General features: G+C 40.3%; 1 protein-coding gene across 6 annotated transcripts in view; it reads right to left on the reverse strand.

Moving 5' to 3' along the window:
- scml4 (Scm polycomb group protein like 4) overlaps positions 1-17,486 on the reverse strand; it is a 55,082-nt gene that overhangs the window by 23,342 nt on the left and 14,254 nt on the right. For 4 of the 6 annotated variants that reach the window (XM_059024646.1, XM_034005112.3, XM_034005113.3 and 1 more), the window contains 2 exons: positions 6,862-7,094; positions 5,261-5,390 (listed from right to left, as the gene is read on the reverse strand). In XM_059024646.1, the coding sequence (XP_058880629.1) occupies positions 5,261-5,390; positions 6,862-7,089 (358 nt within the window). In that variant the 5' untranslated portion in view covers positions 7,090-7,094. Of the gene's footprint in view, positions 1-5,260; positions 5,391-6,861; positions 7,095-7,640; positions 8,108-8,145; positions 8,729-17,486 lie in introns of those variants that run through there. The other 2 variants (XM_034005115.3, XM_034005114.3) reach the window with 2 other exon arrangements.

Raw genomic sequence — 17,486 nt, forward strand, 5'->3', positions numbered from 1 at the left:
TCCTGTATTTGGCTCCATCCATCTTCCCATCAATTTTAACCATCTTCCCTGTCCCTGCTGAAGAAAAGCAGGCCCAAACCATGATGCTGCCACCACCATGTTTGACAGTGGGGATGGTGTGTTCAGGGTGATGAGCTGTGTTGCTTTTACGCCAAACATAACGTTTTGCATTGTTGCCAAAAAGTTCGATTTTGGTTTCATCTGACCAGAGCACCTTCTTCCACATGTTTGGTGTGTCTCCCAGGTGGCTTGTGGCAAACTGTAAACGACACTTTTTATGGATATCTTTAAGAAATGGCTTTCTTCTTGCCACTCTTCCATAAAGGCGAGATTTGTGCAGTATACGACTGATTGTTGTCCTATGGACAGAGTCTCCCACCTCAGCTGTAGATCTCTGCAGTTCATCCAGAGTGATCACGGGCCTCTTGGCTGCATCTCTGATCAGTCTTCTCCTTGTATGAGCTGAAAGTTTAGAGGGACGGCCAGGTCTTGGTAGATTTGCAGTGGTCTGATACTCCTTCCATTTCAATATTATCGCTTGCACAGTGCTCCTTGGGATGTTTAAAGCTTGGGAAATCTTTTTGTATCCAAATCCGGCTTTAAACTTCTCCACAACAGTATCTCGGACCTGCCTGGTGTGTTCCTTGTTCTTCATGATGCTCTCTGCGCTTTAAACGGACCTCTGAGACTATCACAGTGCAGGTGCATTTATACGGAGACTTGATTACACACAGGTGGATTCTATTTATCATCATTAGTCATTTAGGTCAACATTGGATCATTCAGAGATCCTCACTGAACTTCTGGAGAGAGTTTGCTGCACTGAAAGTAAAGGGGCTGAATAATTTTGCACGCCCAATTTTTCAGTTTTTTATTTGTTAAAAAAGTTTGAAATATCCAATAAATTTCGTTCCACTTCATGATTGTATCCCACTTGTTGTTGATTCTTCACAAAAAATTACAGTTTCATATCTTTATGTTTGAAGCCTGGAATGTGGCAAAAGGTCGCAAAGTTCAAGGGGGCCGAATACTTTCGCAAGGCACTGTATATATATATATATATATATATATATATATATATATATATATATATATATATATATATATATATATATATATATTATAGTGCTGTTTAATGCCCTGCAGCCTTTATAATTTAGTAAGTGTGTGGCACAAATGTGCAGTGATTAAAGTAGACACTATGTACTCCTTCATAGTCCTTCAAACAGCCTTGAACTTCAAGTGCAAACATTTTATTTCAGGAACAGACTGGGTCACCCAGGCTCACTAAAGCCTTTGTTTTTGCAGTTCTTCTCCGCTCACAGATTCTGGACTCAGCACCTTACACTGGCTTTACTGATCTCAAGCTACACTGGAGTCTTGGTGCTATTTTTATTACTTGAAGTCCTCTGCTGAAAGCAATATCCTCTGTACATAGTTCAGATCTGACCACATGATTAGTTAAAATGCATTATTATTTTCATTACAGAAATAGTGCAGCTTTTTAAATTCATGCTATACAGCCTATTACATTCAGTCAATGGTGTTTTGCAGTGTCCTAAACCAACACATTGGTGTAATTATGTGCTTTCACTTTAACTCAAGAAACAACAGGGTTTGCAAAAACAGTCCCTGGAAAAATTAACTGTGTTTCAGAATGTGCCTTTTTGTTACAAGCTTCGAGGGAGGGACAATTATTTCAAAAAGACCTAAGGATGTATTGTTGCTCAGCTATTTGCTCCTGGACCAGTACTTGGCATTCTGGCGTATTCATATATCCACAGTTTCAGTTAGATTGTACAGCGCGTTGAGATTGCCGGTCAGTGTTGAGACAGCAAAATCCATTCTCCTAAAACAGCGTGATGGAGGGTGTTTCTCTTTTGCTGCAGAAGTAGCAATGTGACACCAAGGAAAGGACATTATCTATCTGTGTTATTCTGCAAGCTGGAAGGTACCATTTCAATGTGGTGGTGGTGGTGGTGGTGGTGGTGGTTGGGGGGAATCACTGTAATGAATGCAGGCAGAACTAATTTATAACAATCCCATTAGAAAATAATTAGGTGCAGAATATCTTTCAGCTGGAAACCAGCCGTAAAGCATGAGGGGCTTTGGATTTGGAAATCTGAGAGAGGTCAGGCTCCCCTCCCCCTCCTGCCCCTGGTTTGTTTAGTTTATTGGCTTAACCAATGTGGGGTAATTCAAAAGTGCAACTGGCAACCAACCATTTGACAGGGAGGCCAGAGGTTTGAAGTGCTTAACAAAGATGAGTCAGCTTCTCGGAACGCAGCTATAACGGCAGGGCTCCATATTAAGTGTCCAACAATCGTGTTCAATGTTACATTCAAATATGATTCTTAGGTGAATTTATACATTCTTCCACAGTCTCAGTCATCATTTTTGTGTTCACTCTGCTTTATCAAAAGCAAGCTTGCTGGCTTGCCAGCTCGTTTATATTAGGAGGGGGTGTAGAAAACCCTTCATTGTTTGCCCTTGAGATTCCGGAACTCATAACATTCTTGCCATTTACAAAAGGGAGCTCCGAATGCTCTGTTCACTGGCTTATCTAGTAACACTAAAATGCGATTAAACCACTCTGCAGCTGACTGATCCACTGTTCTCTGCACACAGAACAATACAGCTGTTTACTGCAACAGCAACACAATGCTCACTAGCTGGTACATAATAAAACACTTGGTTGTTGTGTTAGTACGGTAAGAACTATCAAAACCATTTGAAAAGAAATAGTCCCAGCCACAGAGAATATGTCATGAGAATCAGAGGGATGGCAGACAAGAGGAATGTGATACATATAGCCATTGTCTTGGAGGAGAAAATATGCACTCCTCAGTTAAGATACTCTATATTCCTGGACTATCTGGTGTTTTTGTTAAGAATGCTTCATGAAGGTGTTACTGTATAGTCTATGGTAGAGTGGTTTTCCCAAAGGAGTACCAATGCACAAGCAGAAACAAAAACAGGATACAATTACAACATGGCTGTTAAAAATCCACCATAGCATTTCAATCTTCAGATCTGAAACATATGAAAATAATAATCCATATTGTACTTTAATTTGAAATCTAGATTATCCTCTTTACCATGCCTACAGACGGGTGCACGACAGATCAATGTGCTGATGATCTTCCAGGCTACATTTTACTGGAAATGTCAATGAATGTTATCTGGCAACACCTTAATAAATGCAAAAGTGTTTTCTGTCTTTCATGTTTAGTGTACTTGGAAACACAACACATTTTGCACTGTATAATGTGTAAAACTGTTGCACTCCAATTTGTGTTTATATATACAGACGTGCTCAAATTTGTTGGTACCCTTACAGCTCATTGAAATAATGCTTCATTCCTCCTGAAAAGTGATGAAATTAAAAGCTATTTTATCATGTATACTTGCATGCCTTTGGTATGTCATAGAATAAACCAAAGAAGCTATGAAAAGAGATGAATTATTGCTGATTCTACAAAGATATTCTAAAATGGCCTGGACATATTTGTTGGTACCCCTTAGGAAAGATAATAAATAATTGGATTATAGTGATATTTCAAACTAATTAGTTTCTTTAATTAGTATCACACGTCTCCAATCTTGTAATCAGTCATTCAGCCTATTTAAATGGAGAAAAGTAGTCACTGTGCTGTTTGGTATCATTGTGTGCACCACACTGAACATGGACCAGAGAAAGCAAAGGAGAGAGTAGTCTGAGGAGATCAGAAAGAAAATAATAGACAAGCATGGTAAAGGTAAAGGCTACAAGACCATCTCCAAGCAGCTTGATGTTCCTGTGACAACAGTTGCAAATATTATTAAGAAGTTTAAGGTCCATGGAACTGTAGCCAACCTCCCTGGGTGCGGCCGCAAGAGGAAAATCGACCCCAGATTGAACAGAAGGATAGTGCGAATGGTAGAAAAAGAACCAAGGATAACTGCCAAAGAGATACAAGCTGAACTCCAAGGTGAAGGTACGTCAGTTTCTGATCGCACCATCCGTCGCTTTTTGAGCGAAAGTGGGCTCCATGGAAGAAGACCCAGGAGGACTCCACTTTTGAAAGAAAAACATAAAAAAGCCAGACTGGAATTTGCTAAAATGCATATTGACAAGCCACAATCCTTCTGGGAGAATGTCCTTTGGACAGATGACTCAAAACTGGAGCTTTTTGGCAAGTCACATCAGCTCTATGTTCACAGACGAAAACATGAAGCTTTCAAAGAAAAGAACACCATACCTACAGTGAAACATGGAGGAGGCTCGGTTATGTTTTGGGGCTGCTTTGCTGCGCCTGGCACAGGGTGCCTTGAATCTGTGCAGGGCACAATGAAATCTCAAGACTATCAAGGCATTCTGGAGCGAAACGTACTGCCCAGTGTCAGAAAGCTCTGTCTCAGTCGCAGGTCATGGGTCCTCCAACAGGATAATGACCCAAAACACACAGCTAAAAGCACCCAAGAATGGATAAGAACAAAACATTGGACTATTCTGAAGTGGCCTTATATGAGTCCTGATCTGAATGCTATCGAACATCTATGGAAAGAGCTGAAACTTGCAGTCTGGAGAAGGCACCCATTAAACCTGAGACAGCTGGAGCAGTTTGCTCAGGAAGAGTGGGCCAAACTACCTGTTAACAGGTGCAGAAGTCTCATTGAGACAATCACTGCAATCAAACAGAAAACGTTTGATTGCAGTGATTGCCTCTAAAGGTTGTGCAACAAAATATTAGGTTAGCGGTCCCATCATTTTTGTCCTTGCCATTTTCATTTGTTTTATTATTTACAATATTATGTTGAATAAAAAATCAAAAGCAAAGTCTGATTTCTATTAAATATGGAATAAACAATGGTGGATGCCAATTACTTTTGTCAGTTTCAAGTTATTTCAGAGAAAATTGTACATTCTTTGTTTTTTGTGGAGGGGTACCAACAAATTTGAGCACGTCTGTATCAGATAGCAACAAAATACAACACTGCTCATAACATATTCAGTACCAAAAATGACCATATTTGTATTCGTACATACAACAGAATTTATAAATGACTATATTAAATAAGGAAACGAATACACAGATGACTTCTGAGATAAATAAATACATCCTTCAATGTTGACAGATCTTTAACATCTCGTGGAAAGAAATAAATTCCTCCCTTTAACTGAATTCATTCCAGGCCAAGGACTTGACTGCTTGGCCTGAGGTGCAGAGGGTCTGGCTACAGCAGCGGATGGCCTGGCTAGACTGTATTATAATCCTACCTGTGAGCACTTGCGGGGTGACAGAGTGAGGAACAGTAGCGGCGTCTTGAGGAATGGAGCTCATGTCTGGCTCGGGGGTACTGCTGGGAGGGGAGATAGCCAGAGGAGTCATCACAATCCGAGACTTGAGCTGCGGGAGCAGTAAGACCCTTATTATCACTGCAATGACACTTCAGGAGACACCAGATCTTCAAATGCATTGCAGTAAAAAAGAATCACTCACACCAAAGCCTTAAAACAAATGGCCCCATTGCTTAATGCATCATTCTGGATTTCGGTTGGAAAGGCATGCTGTTTTTTTTTTGTTTTTTTTTTAATTTACCACTGTCACTCAATAGATAATTAGCCTGTAATGAGAGTCACCAGGTCTGCAGCAGCCCAGTGGGGGATCATGGTTTTTAAGGGAGAGTGGTAACCTTTAGCTAGGAGTGATGATCTGCTGTAATGGCTCTAGAAATCATCATCTGTAATTGCAATCCTTTGTTTCCCCTGGGTTACCACTCCCCTGGTACTAGGAGATGTGTAAAATGCAAATTACTGGCAATTGCGCTATAATATAAACAGGATATGACAAGTTCAATGAGAGTTGCAGCTAGTGTTTTAGACTCCACTATACTGTAGTCTACATGGTACAGTCTTTTTCATATATATAATGTTTAAACAAAAAAGGTACATTCAAATGAAAGGCTACACGATAATACAAAAAAACCCCCCAAAAAAAACAGTTCAAACCAGCAGCCACTCTTTTCTATTCACGCTGAGCTTCGGTGCAGTTCTCCAGTGCCTTGGGACAATTGTACAGAGACACTATTTTTAGGATTTAGTTATAGCCCTGGTCTGCATAAAGCAGAAAATAATGCTAAAATTACACACAGATGTTCACTCAAGAATGCAATGGTAAACAATTTGCATCAGTAGGGAGAATTACGGTTCATTCATTTAACATGTACAGAGAATCAAGGGAATCTGGAACCAACTCCCCAGTAATGTTGTTGAAACTGACACCCTGGGATCCTTCAAGAAGCTGCTTGATGAGATTCTGGGATCAATAAGCTACTAACAACCAAACGAGCAAGATGGGCTGAATGGCCTCCTCTCGTTTGTAAACTTTCTTATGTTCTTCTTATGTTCTTATGGTAACATGTAACAACTGGCATAAAACAAAAAAAATAGATTTTAACAATTGAAAACTGTTTTTTTTAAATGCAATTTAAATTAGCTTTCTCTAATTTTAATAAATCAGAAAGGATGCAACGTTTACTTATACAGCATGGTTTTGCTTTATTCATATGTATTTAAAATCAGCATATGCACAAAACACCTAATGTTCAACGTTAGAGCCTACCGTTGGTACAAGACTGTAAAGTAAGGTGCCTTTGACAACCTGCACAGTTACAATTACATATTTATGTAATAAAACAAAGCAAAATAGCACACAATATTCCAGAAAGCTAACCAGTCAGTGCAGGTACCCCTGTAATCATGGAAACCCAAGGAGGTCAATGAATTGGCTGATATTCAAGAGATGCATCTCCTGGCTCCCAGCCTTCACACACCCTGAGCATTTAAAGCAATATATTCAAGGCCATCCTGGCACCAACCTTAAAGCCAGGCTTCCGGCCCCTCTTCTTAGGTACTTTCAAGGGTGAGAGGGACTCCGAGTATCGATTCTGGAAATCCATTTTGGAGACAGTGGAACGGAGAGGCGGCCTCCCCCGTTTTCTGCCTGGTATTTTCCCTCTCTGCCCGGGAATGAATGCGGGACTCATTGCAGGCGACTGCATTTCACTATTGTCTGGTTTCTGCACTGAGGCTGCAGGAATACTCATTGGACCTGGAAAAGGAAAGAAACAAATACCAGAGGTGGCACAGTCAGATGAGACAGATACAATCAGTCCTGCTCTAAATACAACACAATTGAGTCAAAGTGCAGATAATTCCCTTCTGTGCATCCTATCAAATACACACTAGCTTCCTACTGTATCTGTTTTTTTCTTCCAAGGAATGACTGTAATGCATTCGCAGTGTATGTCTGCTGCTATTGATTGGTGGTGCACAGTAAGAGGAAATCATTGAGGCACCGACACAAACACAGAAAGCTCTGTCATAGATTCTAATACAGTAAAGCCAAAATATTTTTAAGCTCTCGTATCCCACGCTGTTTAAATAAAATAAAAAATACGAATCACAGTCTCAAGTCAATTCTGTACATTGTAAATTAATCATTAGAGCAAGCTACAAAGTACTGATTTTACATAGCTCTGAAAGATATGTAGCCTACCCACTGAATTTTCTACAATATTAACCCTACAGACACTACCGCAACCCTTCCAGCTGCTCTAAAAGCACTGTATTATTTTATTAAAAAAATGAACCTTACCTATTTGCTGCTCCAAAGAACTGTGCCTTGTCCCTTTAATTTCACCCCTTCTGCTGTAAGCTCTCAGCATTCTCTCTCAGAGAGCTGCATAAGTCATCTCCCCCTGCCTGCCTGCCTGCCTGCCTGCCTGCCTGCCTGTCTGCACTGTCTCCCTGTCGCTTCTGCTGCTCAGCGCTCCAGCTGCAAACATCTCATTAGACTAATGCATTCAGCACAGGGCAGAAAACTCGATTTACCATAGCTACAGCAATGAATTTCCATTACGATGACAGCTTCAACCACATCATGTCCGGAAAGCCAGCCAACCACTGGCTTCAAAGAATAAACGCACACTACACACATAAAATGAGGCCTCTGTGAGAGTGTGTGTGTGTGTGCGCGTGCATTTAGTGTGATGTGTCTTCCTTCCTTCCTCCCTCCCTGTTAATTTAACCACCAAAAATATCAAAAGATAAAAACATACCATTTTAAAACTGATTCAAAAAAGGAGAAAAGGTTGACAAACCTCTTTTGGTAAATCCTTCAATAGCCAGTAACGTTGTAATTTTTCTCCCCCACTTGTCCAGTAGCTCTAAATTGTAGAATCTCTCTCAGGCAGTTTATACTGTCACCGTTGCAAGCTCTGCTAACTGTCCCTCTTCTGTTGCTATAGCAACAAGCCTATAACATCCTACCGCTGCCTGTCTCACACTACAGTGTGGTCTAGTATGCAATTTGCACAGTACTAGGCTGTAAGCAGGTTTGGAGATAGCGTCTACAGATCTGTGCAGAAAAAACGAAATGTGTATTTAAAACTGCAGGATGAGCTCTGTGTGTGTGTGTGTGCGTGTGTATGTGTGTGTGTGTGTTGTTAATAGATTTTGAACCTTTATCAGAACTTGTTTATTGCCAGATGGAATATAAGGTTATTCTATATAATTATTACAGGGTCCGGTAAACCCACAAGCATTCCATCTGTTCCCAACGACTGCTGAAAAATGATATTCTGTACCTGCTCAGAGAGCAAGAAGTGATAAACAAGACAATACAATAAAGAGCTCATCCCAATACAGCATATATTATTTACTGTCGAGTATAGTTACAAAATCATTCAACGCATGTTTCTGAAACATGTTGTTATATTACTAAACCAAAAAAAATGAAGATTACGTTTCTACATCTTACAGGGAGGCAGAGTGAAGAGACTAGACACAAAACACAACAGGATGCATGAGAGATGTTCTTATACTGCAGTCTTAAGAGGTCATCCAAACATATTATTATCACAACTGAATAAACACCAAGTAAAGCTAGTATAAAAAAAGAAGAAAATATGTTGCTATAACCCATCATTGCCATCCCTATCTAAATACACTCTACATAATATTTCATTCTACTCCAAAAAACAATCTGTTGTTTTCCCAGTATAGTTTTCAATACATACAGCAAAACCACATCTTTTTAACTTTCCATTTTATTGAGCAGAAAAAATACAAAAAATCTCCTATTTACAGTAACTACCTACCTAACATTAGTGGCCTTATTATTAGGATTATGATGATTATTATTATATGAACAGTATAATAGTTGTTATTGATACTCTATACTGAAAAGCACAATTACAGGTCCTGTAGATACTCAACTGTACTCACATTCTAGAGAGTTTTGTAGCAACTAATTCAGTGGATTAGATTCAAACTATTATGAACAAATGGTAAACATGCACTGTTAGTGGTCTCTGTGGACTGTGCAAGACCACAGTGGTCTCTGCAACACCACATGGGTCAAAGCATTAGACCTCTCAGTATCTCTTATGTGTACTTATTACCGTAATGTGAACATGTCAAGCAATCTTAAACAAGGTCGAATTATTGCAGGATAACAAGTACAAGCATATTCTATAACCAGAAGGTTTCATTGTACCATACCTAATGCTTGCAACTGATAGCAGTCATTAAAACTGTATGGCTACAACAACACGTTCATGTGTATAACTGCATGGTTAAGGGTACATTTACATGCGATGGGCTGGATTTGTGCTGCATAATAAATGAATGGCTATCTGTTTTCCGATTGGCTGAAACGACCTTCAGTGTTGTATAATGTAGAATAACTTGCTGCTGCACAACTCCCCAAGGGGTAGCAGGGGAAGGAGAGTTTCCAAATCATACATTCATGCAGGATCAGGAACCTAGAAAGATGGAAATGTAGTGGATTGCGAATTCCACTCGGCTGAAATATTTATGAAAAATGACCCGCTCTTCCCTATATGCACAGATGAATGCCTATTTCATTTGTCTGTCTAATTATTTATGAAATTTGAGCTGCACAGTTTATTGAACTATGCATTTCTAATCAAAATGTCACTCTCTTCATGCTAATTAACATGATTCTTGTAGGACATTTTCCAGACCAGCCAGGCTCTATTACACACAGAGAAAATCAGCATTCACAGACATTTTCCAGACCAGCCAGGCTATTACACAGAGAAAATCAGCATTCACAGACATTTTCCAGACCAGCCAGGCTCTATTACACATAGAGAAAATCAGCATTCACAGACATTTTCCAGACCAGCCAGGCTCTATTACACAGAGAAAATCAGCATTCACAGATATTTTCCAGACCAGCCAGGCTCTATTACACACAGAGAAAATCAGCATTCACAGACATTTTCCAGACCAGCCAGGCTCTATTACACACACAGAAAATCAGCATTCACAGACATTTTCCAGACCAGCCAGGCTCTATTACACACAGAGAAAATCAGCATTCACAGACATTTTCCAGACCAGCCAGGCTCTATTACACACAGAGAAAATCAGCATTCACAGACATTTTCCAGACCAGCCAGGCCCTATTGCACACCAACTGGCTATGGATAACCATGGCTTTCTGGACTGACCCCCAAAGAGATCCACTAAATTGTGGTCTTGGAGAGAGTCCAGCAAGGAGCAACCAAACTAATCTGAGTTAGGAAGATAGGTCGAGGTAACTGAATCTTTTTAGGAGAGAACAAAGAACGATTAGGGGGACTTTAATGGAGTCCTTAAAATCTTAAAAGGAATTTTAAACACTAGCCAATACTTTATGCAAAGTAAAGGAACTAGGGCCAGAGGAAACAGATGGAAATTAAGTTGTTGATCCTGAATCATTAGGATACTTTAAATTTTAGGATCAACCAGGCGAGAAATGATGGGCCGAAAGTTTGTCTCCTGTTTGTGAATTTTCATGCTTCTGTACCACTAGTCATCTGGGGTAAATAAGAGACACCTGCTTCCTGTTATTTTATACATACAATCAAGCATGAAATGTATGCATCAGGATGGACTACAGTGTGCTGGCTAAACGATGCCTCCTTCTTATGGCCTGTGACTGCTTTCTTAACTGTTCATGTTATGGACAAAAAGTGTATTGACAATAATCTGCTAGAAAACGTAATATTCCTAACGTTTATTTCCATTACTAAAATTAATGCAAGGACTACTGGGTATAATTCTGAAACAACGTGCAGTAACTCGTGCCAAAAAGTCAAATACAGTATAAAAAAAAATGTGTTGCAAATTTTCTTAATGTTTTGAGCTGGGCAAATCATTACACCTTTTACAGTAAGATAGGGATGACCCTAACCATTTTGCTTTCCTTGAATGTACCAACAATCAGTTCTTGTATACAGCCACAAAATAGGATTTTAAAAGGGAATTATTTTTGAGATTTTAATGAAGTGCCTGTTAATTAGGCTGCAGGATTCTTCTGAGTCTGCACTAAGTAACCGAGGGAAGGATATGGATTGTAGAAGGGAGTCTCCTATCACACCAAAGAGTGTTCATATATCTTAATAGCTATACAATGGGTTTTTTGGGTGTTTTGGAGGGGGAACCCTTTATGTTACTGTGCCAGTTTCCTTCCCCCACTATTATGGGGCAGTATAAAAAAAATAATAATCATAATTCAATCCAACAATGTGTACATAGTCACAATGCTCACAAGATTTCATAGAAACATAAAACAAATAAAAAAAACAAACAGCCACTTCCTAAGTAAGAGTGAGGTCAAGGTATCGTAGCAACCTGAGGTCGGGGGAGTGAATCCGCACTTACCCCCCCAAAGGATGGACCGGCTCCCCGCAGAGACCCTCACTGTGAGACAAACAATAGAGTCATGCCAGTGCATAACATAAAAGAAACAGCTAGAAAAGATGGGAATGGAAGTGACACATGTGACAAACTGGAGAGGTTAAAATAGTGTTCGTGTAGAATGTTTATGTGATTACCTGCCGTTCAGTGGAAAGGAAAAAAACCCTTCCTAGAAGAGGAAAACCTCTGGTGGTCCGACTGAATCGACTGCTGCAGAGGACCAGCGCTCCATGCTCCTCAACCAGACAGGGATCGATGTTGGCTCTGGCTGCAGAAGTAGCTGCTCGATCCGAAATGATTGGGGAGGAAGCCGGTTCTGGAGACGAGAGTGGCGAGACCATCCTATGTGTTAGTTAATACGGGATCAATCAGCGGTTTGCTACTATCATGTCTGCTTGGAATGGAAAAGGTGAACTCACATTCAGAGATTTGGGTTTCACAACTCCAGTCATTCTCCTAATAGTGGAACTCCTTAACTCATAATCAAGACAGATTTCCAGTCTCGTACCACACCTCTCACCATGTATTAAAGTTTGTAGTATTTGAAAGGATGAGCGGACACACGACTAGATTGCTGAGGAAGTCAAGTGGAAATGGCTGCCACAATCTGAGTATGGAAGCAAGCTGGAGCATTGGAAGGTTGGAGGAGGGCAGTTGCAGATTTAAAATGGTAAACTAAAGCAACTTTTGCGTGCTGCAACAGTGAGCAGATCTGAAGAGGGAGCCGAGATCTGCTGTAGTGAGGAGCGATTAAGAGTAGAGGGCGGGATCTGCTTAGCAGTGCAGAGATCTAAGGAAGTAAATGATGGAATGCTGTCAGTAGTGTGCAGTGGCCCAGCTGTAGAAAGCAGAGACCTGCTTAAGCAGTTATCTGTACTAGTGAATGGTGGACTGCCATCGGAAGTGTGCAGTGGCCTGCAGTAGAGCGGAGATATGCTGAATGTGAATATTGGACTTTGAGTGTTAAGGCGGTTTAGATGGAGCTGAAGATAGGGCTGGCTTCGGGCAGAGAAGAAGAATGCGAAGATCTGAGGCCGCTGCATAACCTGAGGATGAAGAATGCATTGCACTGAGGCTGCTGTGAAACCGATTGATTTGATTAGGAGCAGTCTAGGAGTGTATTGACCATTGCAGAGTAGGAGGGCCCCATGACTGAAATGTTGATAATAGTAGGACATGGTTTTTGTATCAGACATGTGTCTCACATCAAATGAAATATTAACTTCTTAACCCTCTGCGGTCCTATGTTGGTCCGACATTACAATTATTCCTATCCGGTCCAATATCAGACCCTGTCCGACATCATCAAAAAGACGCAAAAAACGGGTTTCTAGTCGTTTTTTCTCCGGAAAAAGCAGAGAAAACCATCCAATGGCCGAGTGGGAGCGACAGGAGCCAAGACAAGCCGAAAAAAAAAATAAAAAATAGGGCGTATCTCATGAATAGTCATACCTGCCCCTGGGATCAGATAACGGCGGCCATAAGGAAACAAGCTGGCTGTGACTGCATCAGTGCTCAGAGAATATCACAGACATTTGCAGAGCTTTTTTCAGATGTTATAGTAATAAAATAATGACTTGGATCGCATTATTGAGGCGTTTGGTGATAAAACGAGTGATCAGGAGATGATTGATTGGTATGTACGACTATTATTATTATTATTTATTTCTTAGCATATGTGAAAGCTATAGCGAACGAAAGGGTGGGGCGGGGCTGGAGATGCTTTGTTGATATGCAGGGCCTTTTAAACCTGTTTGACTGTAGAAAAAAAATACTTTTAAACAGCGCGTCTAAAATTAACTGCGCGTGTGAAAATAAATTGGACCTGACGCGCCTGACACACAATAATCGCATTATTGAGGAGTTTGGTGATAAAACGAGTGATCAGGAGATGATTTATCAGTATGCACGACTATGAAGAGGTATGTGAAAAATACAGTGAACAAGGGGTGGGGCGGGGCTGGAGATGCAGTACTGAGTGTTCTGTTGATACACAGTGCCTTTTAAACCTGCTTTACTGTGAAAAAAAATACTTTTAAACAGCGCGTGTAAACTAAACGCCGCGTATGAAAATAAAGTGGACCTGAAGCACCTGAGACGTGCTGAATAAATGGACCGCTAAGGGTTAATAGCCCTTGTGATTGCAATGTTTATCCCAAATGCTCTGATGCTGTATCGTGATTGTATTTTTGGACACAGGGAGTTACAATGGGCTGTGAATGTACCAACGCTCGCGAACCGTTGAAAATGCAGTTAAAAGATGACTAAATCAGAGGAAGACCGATCGATAAAATGGGTATCTGCTGCTGAGATGGCGGCGGCTTTAGTGGAGAATGTTTTAATGTACTCATAGAACATAGTACCCCCATATCTAACAGAGCTCTATAACGTAGAAGCAATATTGATCCGGCTCTTGACGGCGGTGTGGAACTTAATGTTGCATGACTTGAGGGTGACATTGATATCTTTACCGTCGATTATTTATTTGGTAAGACCTGAAAGTTATTGTTTAAACTATAGTGTTGAACCGAGATGGCCGCCATGATTGGTGTGGTGAATACTGGGCTTGATAGAGATTGCTGCAGTGTTGGAAGCGACCTGTTTGTCCATATCGTTGAGCCATGTATTAATTGAAGCAAATGACACAGCGAAGGGGTGAATGAGGGACTTCATGTCCTCGGAAATGTTGTTTATGAAGCTGAAGGGTGGGCTCTGTTGATATTGTTGTCGTACAGGGTTTTTTTAAAGTTAGGCGAGAGGCCAAGCTTTGTAAAATAGCTGCTCCGGAGGCTGAGCCTGCTGGCGGGGGCGTTTTGATCTCCGTAATGCTGGGGCAGTGGGTCTGGTTGCTGGGAAAAGCTGCATTAGAAGCAGACGGTACTGAGTTTCCAATGGAGAATGAATGAGATATTGTTGAGGAGCATCGAGCGGGGAGGTGTCCTGATCTGAATTGGAGTCGGTTCATGCTGAAAATTAAGAGTTTTAAAGTTTGTGCAGTGAACGGATCGCAGTGTATGCAAGAAAGCAAAATGCTAGACAGAGAAGGAGTGTGAGATTGGGGTTTAAATAGGAGGTTAATGATGATAGACATTAATTAATGAATCAGCCCTAAGGCTAACATTTAAATAAATCAGTGTGGATGACAAGGCAGCTTTAAAAGATTGTGTAAACACCATCCCATTACACAGTGTTATCTGGCAAGCGGCCAAAATACACAGGGGTGTAAAGTTCACCTCTCACAGTTTTGACAGCAGGATGTACAATGTCAACACTTGGGAAGAGCAGCCAATCAAAAAACCATTCATTAAATGGACATGGATTTTCAAGGCCAATACTATTAAACACAAAATGCAATTTTTTAATAAAATAATATTTCAAGCATTTCTGTAAAGATAGATTTCATCACTTGGTGAGTCTAGAAATATCACAAAACACCCTCAAACAATCCGAACAGCACTGTCTCATACGTCATCACCCTACGATCTGAGAAGTGTTGATCAGAGATTGCTGTCGATTCTATTCTATTCCATTCCATGAGCTACAGTAGAACTAAAGTAGTCTCTTAAAAGCTTGTCATACTCAAATTAAACCAAGTACTGTAATCCTGGTCTTTTTCTTTTCTTTGTTGTTTTAAGGCTGTGAAATGTTTGTAAAAACAAAAACAAAAACAAAAACATAAACTTCCCAAAACTTACTTTTCAGTTCCCCTTCTAAATTACATTTTGACTTTAAATTTTGTAACCAGCTTGTCCAGGGGTTAAGATCATTGAAAATGAGATCTTGGTCTCTGAGCTAAATCCAATTTTTTCAATGGAAATAAATAAATATAAATGAATGAATGAATAAATAAAGTCTGATTTGAATTAACGCACAGCTTGATGTGCAAACCCTACGGAAGAAGTATACTAATGTTAAAATCGTATAAATTATTCAAGGGAGCTCTGTGTGGAGTGCAGGATGCGCTCTATAGTTTGGACATCGCAAGTTCGAGTCCAGGCTATTCCTTTGCCGACCGAGGATGGGAGCTTCCAGGGAGCGGCACTCAATTGGCCGAGTGTCGCCCGGGGGGAGGGAGGGCTAAGTCGGCCAGGGTGTCCTCGGCTCACCGCGCACCAGCGACCCCTGTAGTCTGGCCGGGCGCCTGCGGACTTGCCTGTAAGCTGCCCGAGAGCTGCGCTGTCCTCCGACGCTGTAGCTCTGAGGCGGCTGCATGGTGAGTCCACAGTGTGAAAAAAAGCAGTCGGCTGACGTCACACGCTTTGGAGGACAGCGTGTGTTCGTCTTCGCCGCTCCCAAGTCAGCACAGGGGTGGTAGCGGTGAGCTGAGCCTAAAAATAATTGGCCATTCCAAATTGGGAAAAAATAATAAAAATATTTGGCATCGACTAAATTAAAAAAAAAAAAAAAATTATAAATTATTCGAAACGGCAGGTTTGTGAAACAAATGACATTGAATACCAATAAATTCACAGGTTAGTGAATAAATATTGACTCAACAAAGCCTTGTCAGCATTGAAATTTGCTGAATAATAAAAGTATTAAATCAGACACTTTCTAGTTAAAAATCATGGCAGATAAAAGACGTGAATAACTGCATGCAACTCGTGATCAAGACATACAGTTGGAGTCAAAAGTTTACATACCCCAATGGAAATTTATAATTTATCTCAAAAACAAATAATTATAGGAAAAATGTTTTATAGCAAAAGTTTTGCTTTTGTGGGTGAGGAAAAAAAAGTTACAAGAAATAGATGTCTACAATTATTTATTTCAACAATTTTTTTGCAACACTCCAAAAATGCTAATTCAAAAGTATTCATACTCTTTGATGCTATGATAGTATTGTCTACAAGGTGCTAGAAATTTCAATATGATAATGCAGAACCTAATTCTAGAAAAGTATAGAAAATGCTGGATTGTAGGTGAACATTCTTAGAGAGTATAAAAGGGTTAGGCATAGGATGATTGCTGTTATTACCAATAAGTCAATATAGGAAAAAGTAAAGAGCTATCTGAAGATCTTAGGCAGAAAATTATTTATTGTCATAAAGCTGAAGAAGCATACAATACAATTTCCAAGCATTTGAGTATCCCAATTACAACTGTTTCTATTATCAAGAAGTACAAGACTCATGGTACTGTCGTAATGCTCCCTCGGTATGGAAGAAAGAAGGCCCTTTCACCAAGAACAAGTAGAAGAATTGTGAGGAAGGTTAATAACAATCCGAGACTACCTGCCAAAGAAATGGCTGCATGGGACTGGGGTTTCCATTTCAACCATAGGTTGAGTATTGCATGGTGAAGGTTTCAATGGTTGCAGGCAAAGGAAGAAAAAAACTCTTAGGAAAACATCACAAGGACAATCGCTTAACATTTGCAAAACGGCATTTGAATGATGGATATGAGTTCTGATCAAAGGTTTTGTGAAGTGATGAAACAAAAATCGAGCTATTTGGTCACGCTGACAGTCGTTACGTTTGGAGAAAGTCTGGTGAGGTGTACAAAGAAAAGAACACCATACCTACTGTCAAGCATGGAGGTGGTAATATCCTTCTATGGGGCTGTTTTTACTCTAATGGCACAGGAAATTTAGTTCCAATACATGGTAAAATGGATTCCATAGCATACCAAAAGATATTGGCCAATCATCTGAAACCCTGCACTACAAAACGTGGTTTAAAGCACAACTGGATGTTCCACAACAACGATCTAAAGCACACATCAGAATCTA

This window comes from Acipenser ruthenus, chromosome 5, assembly GCF_902713425.1.
Source record: "Acipenser ruthenus chromosome 5, fAciRut3.2 maternal haplotype, whole genome shotgun sequence".
Classification (NCBI taxonomy): domain Eukaryota; kingdom Metazoa; phylum Chordata; class Actinopteri; order Acipenseriformes; family Acipenseridae; genus Acipenser; species Acipenser ruthenus.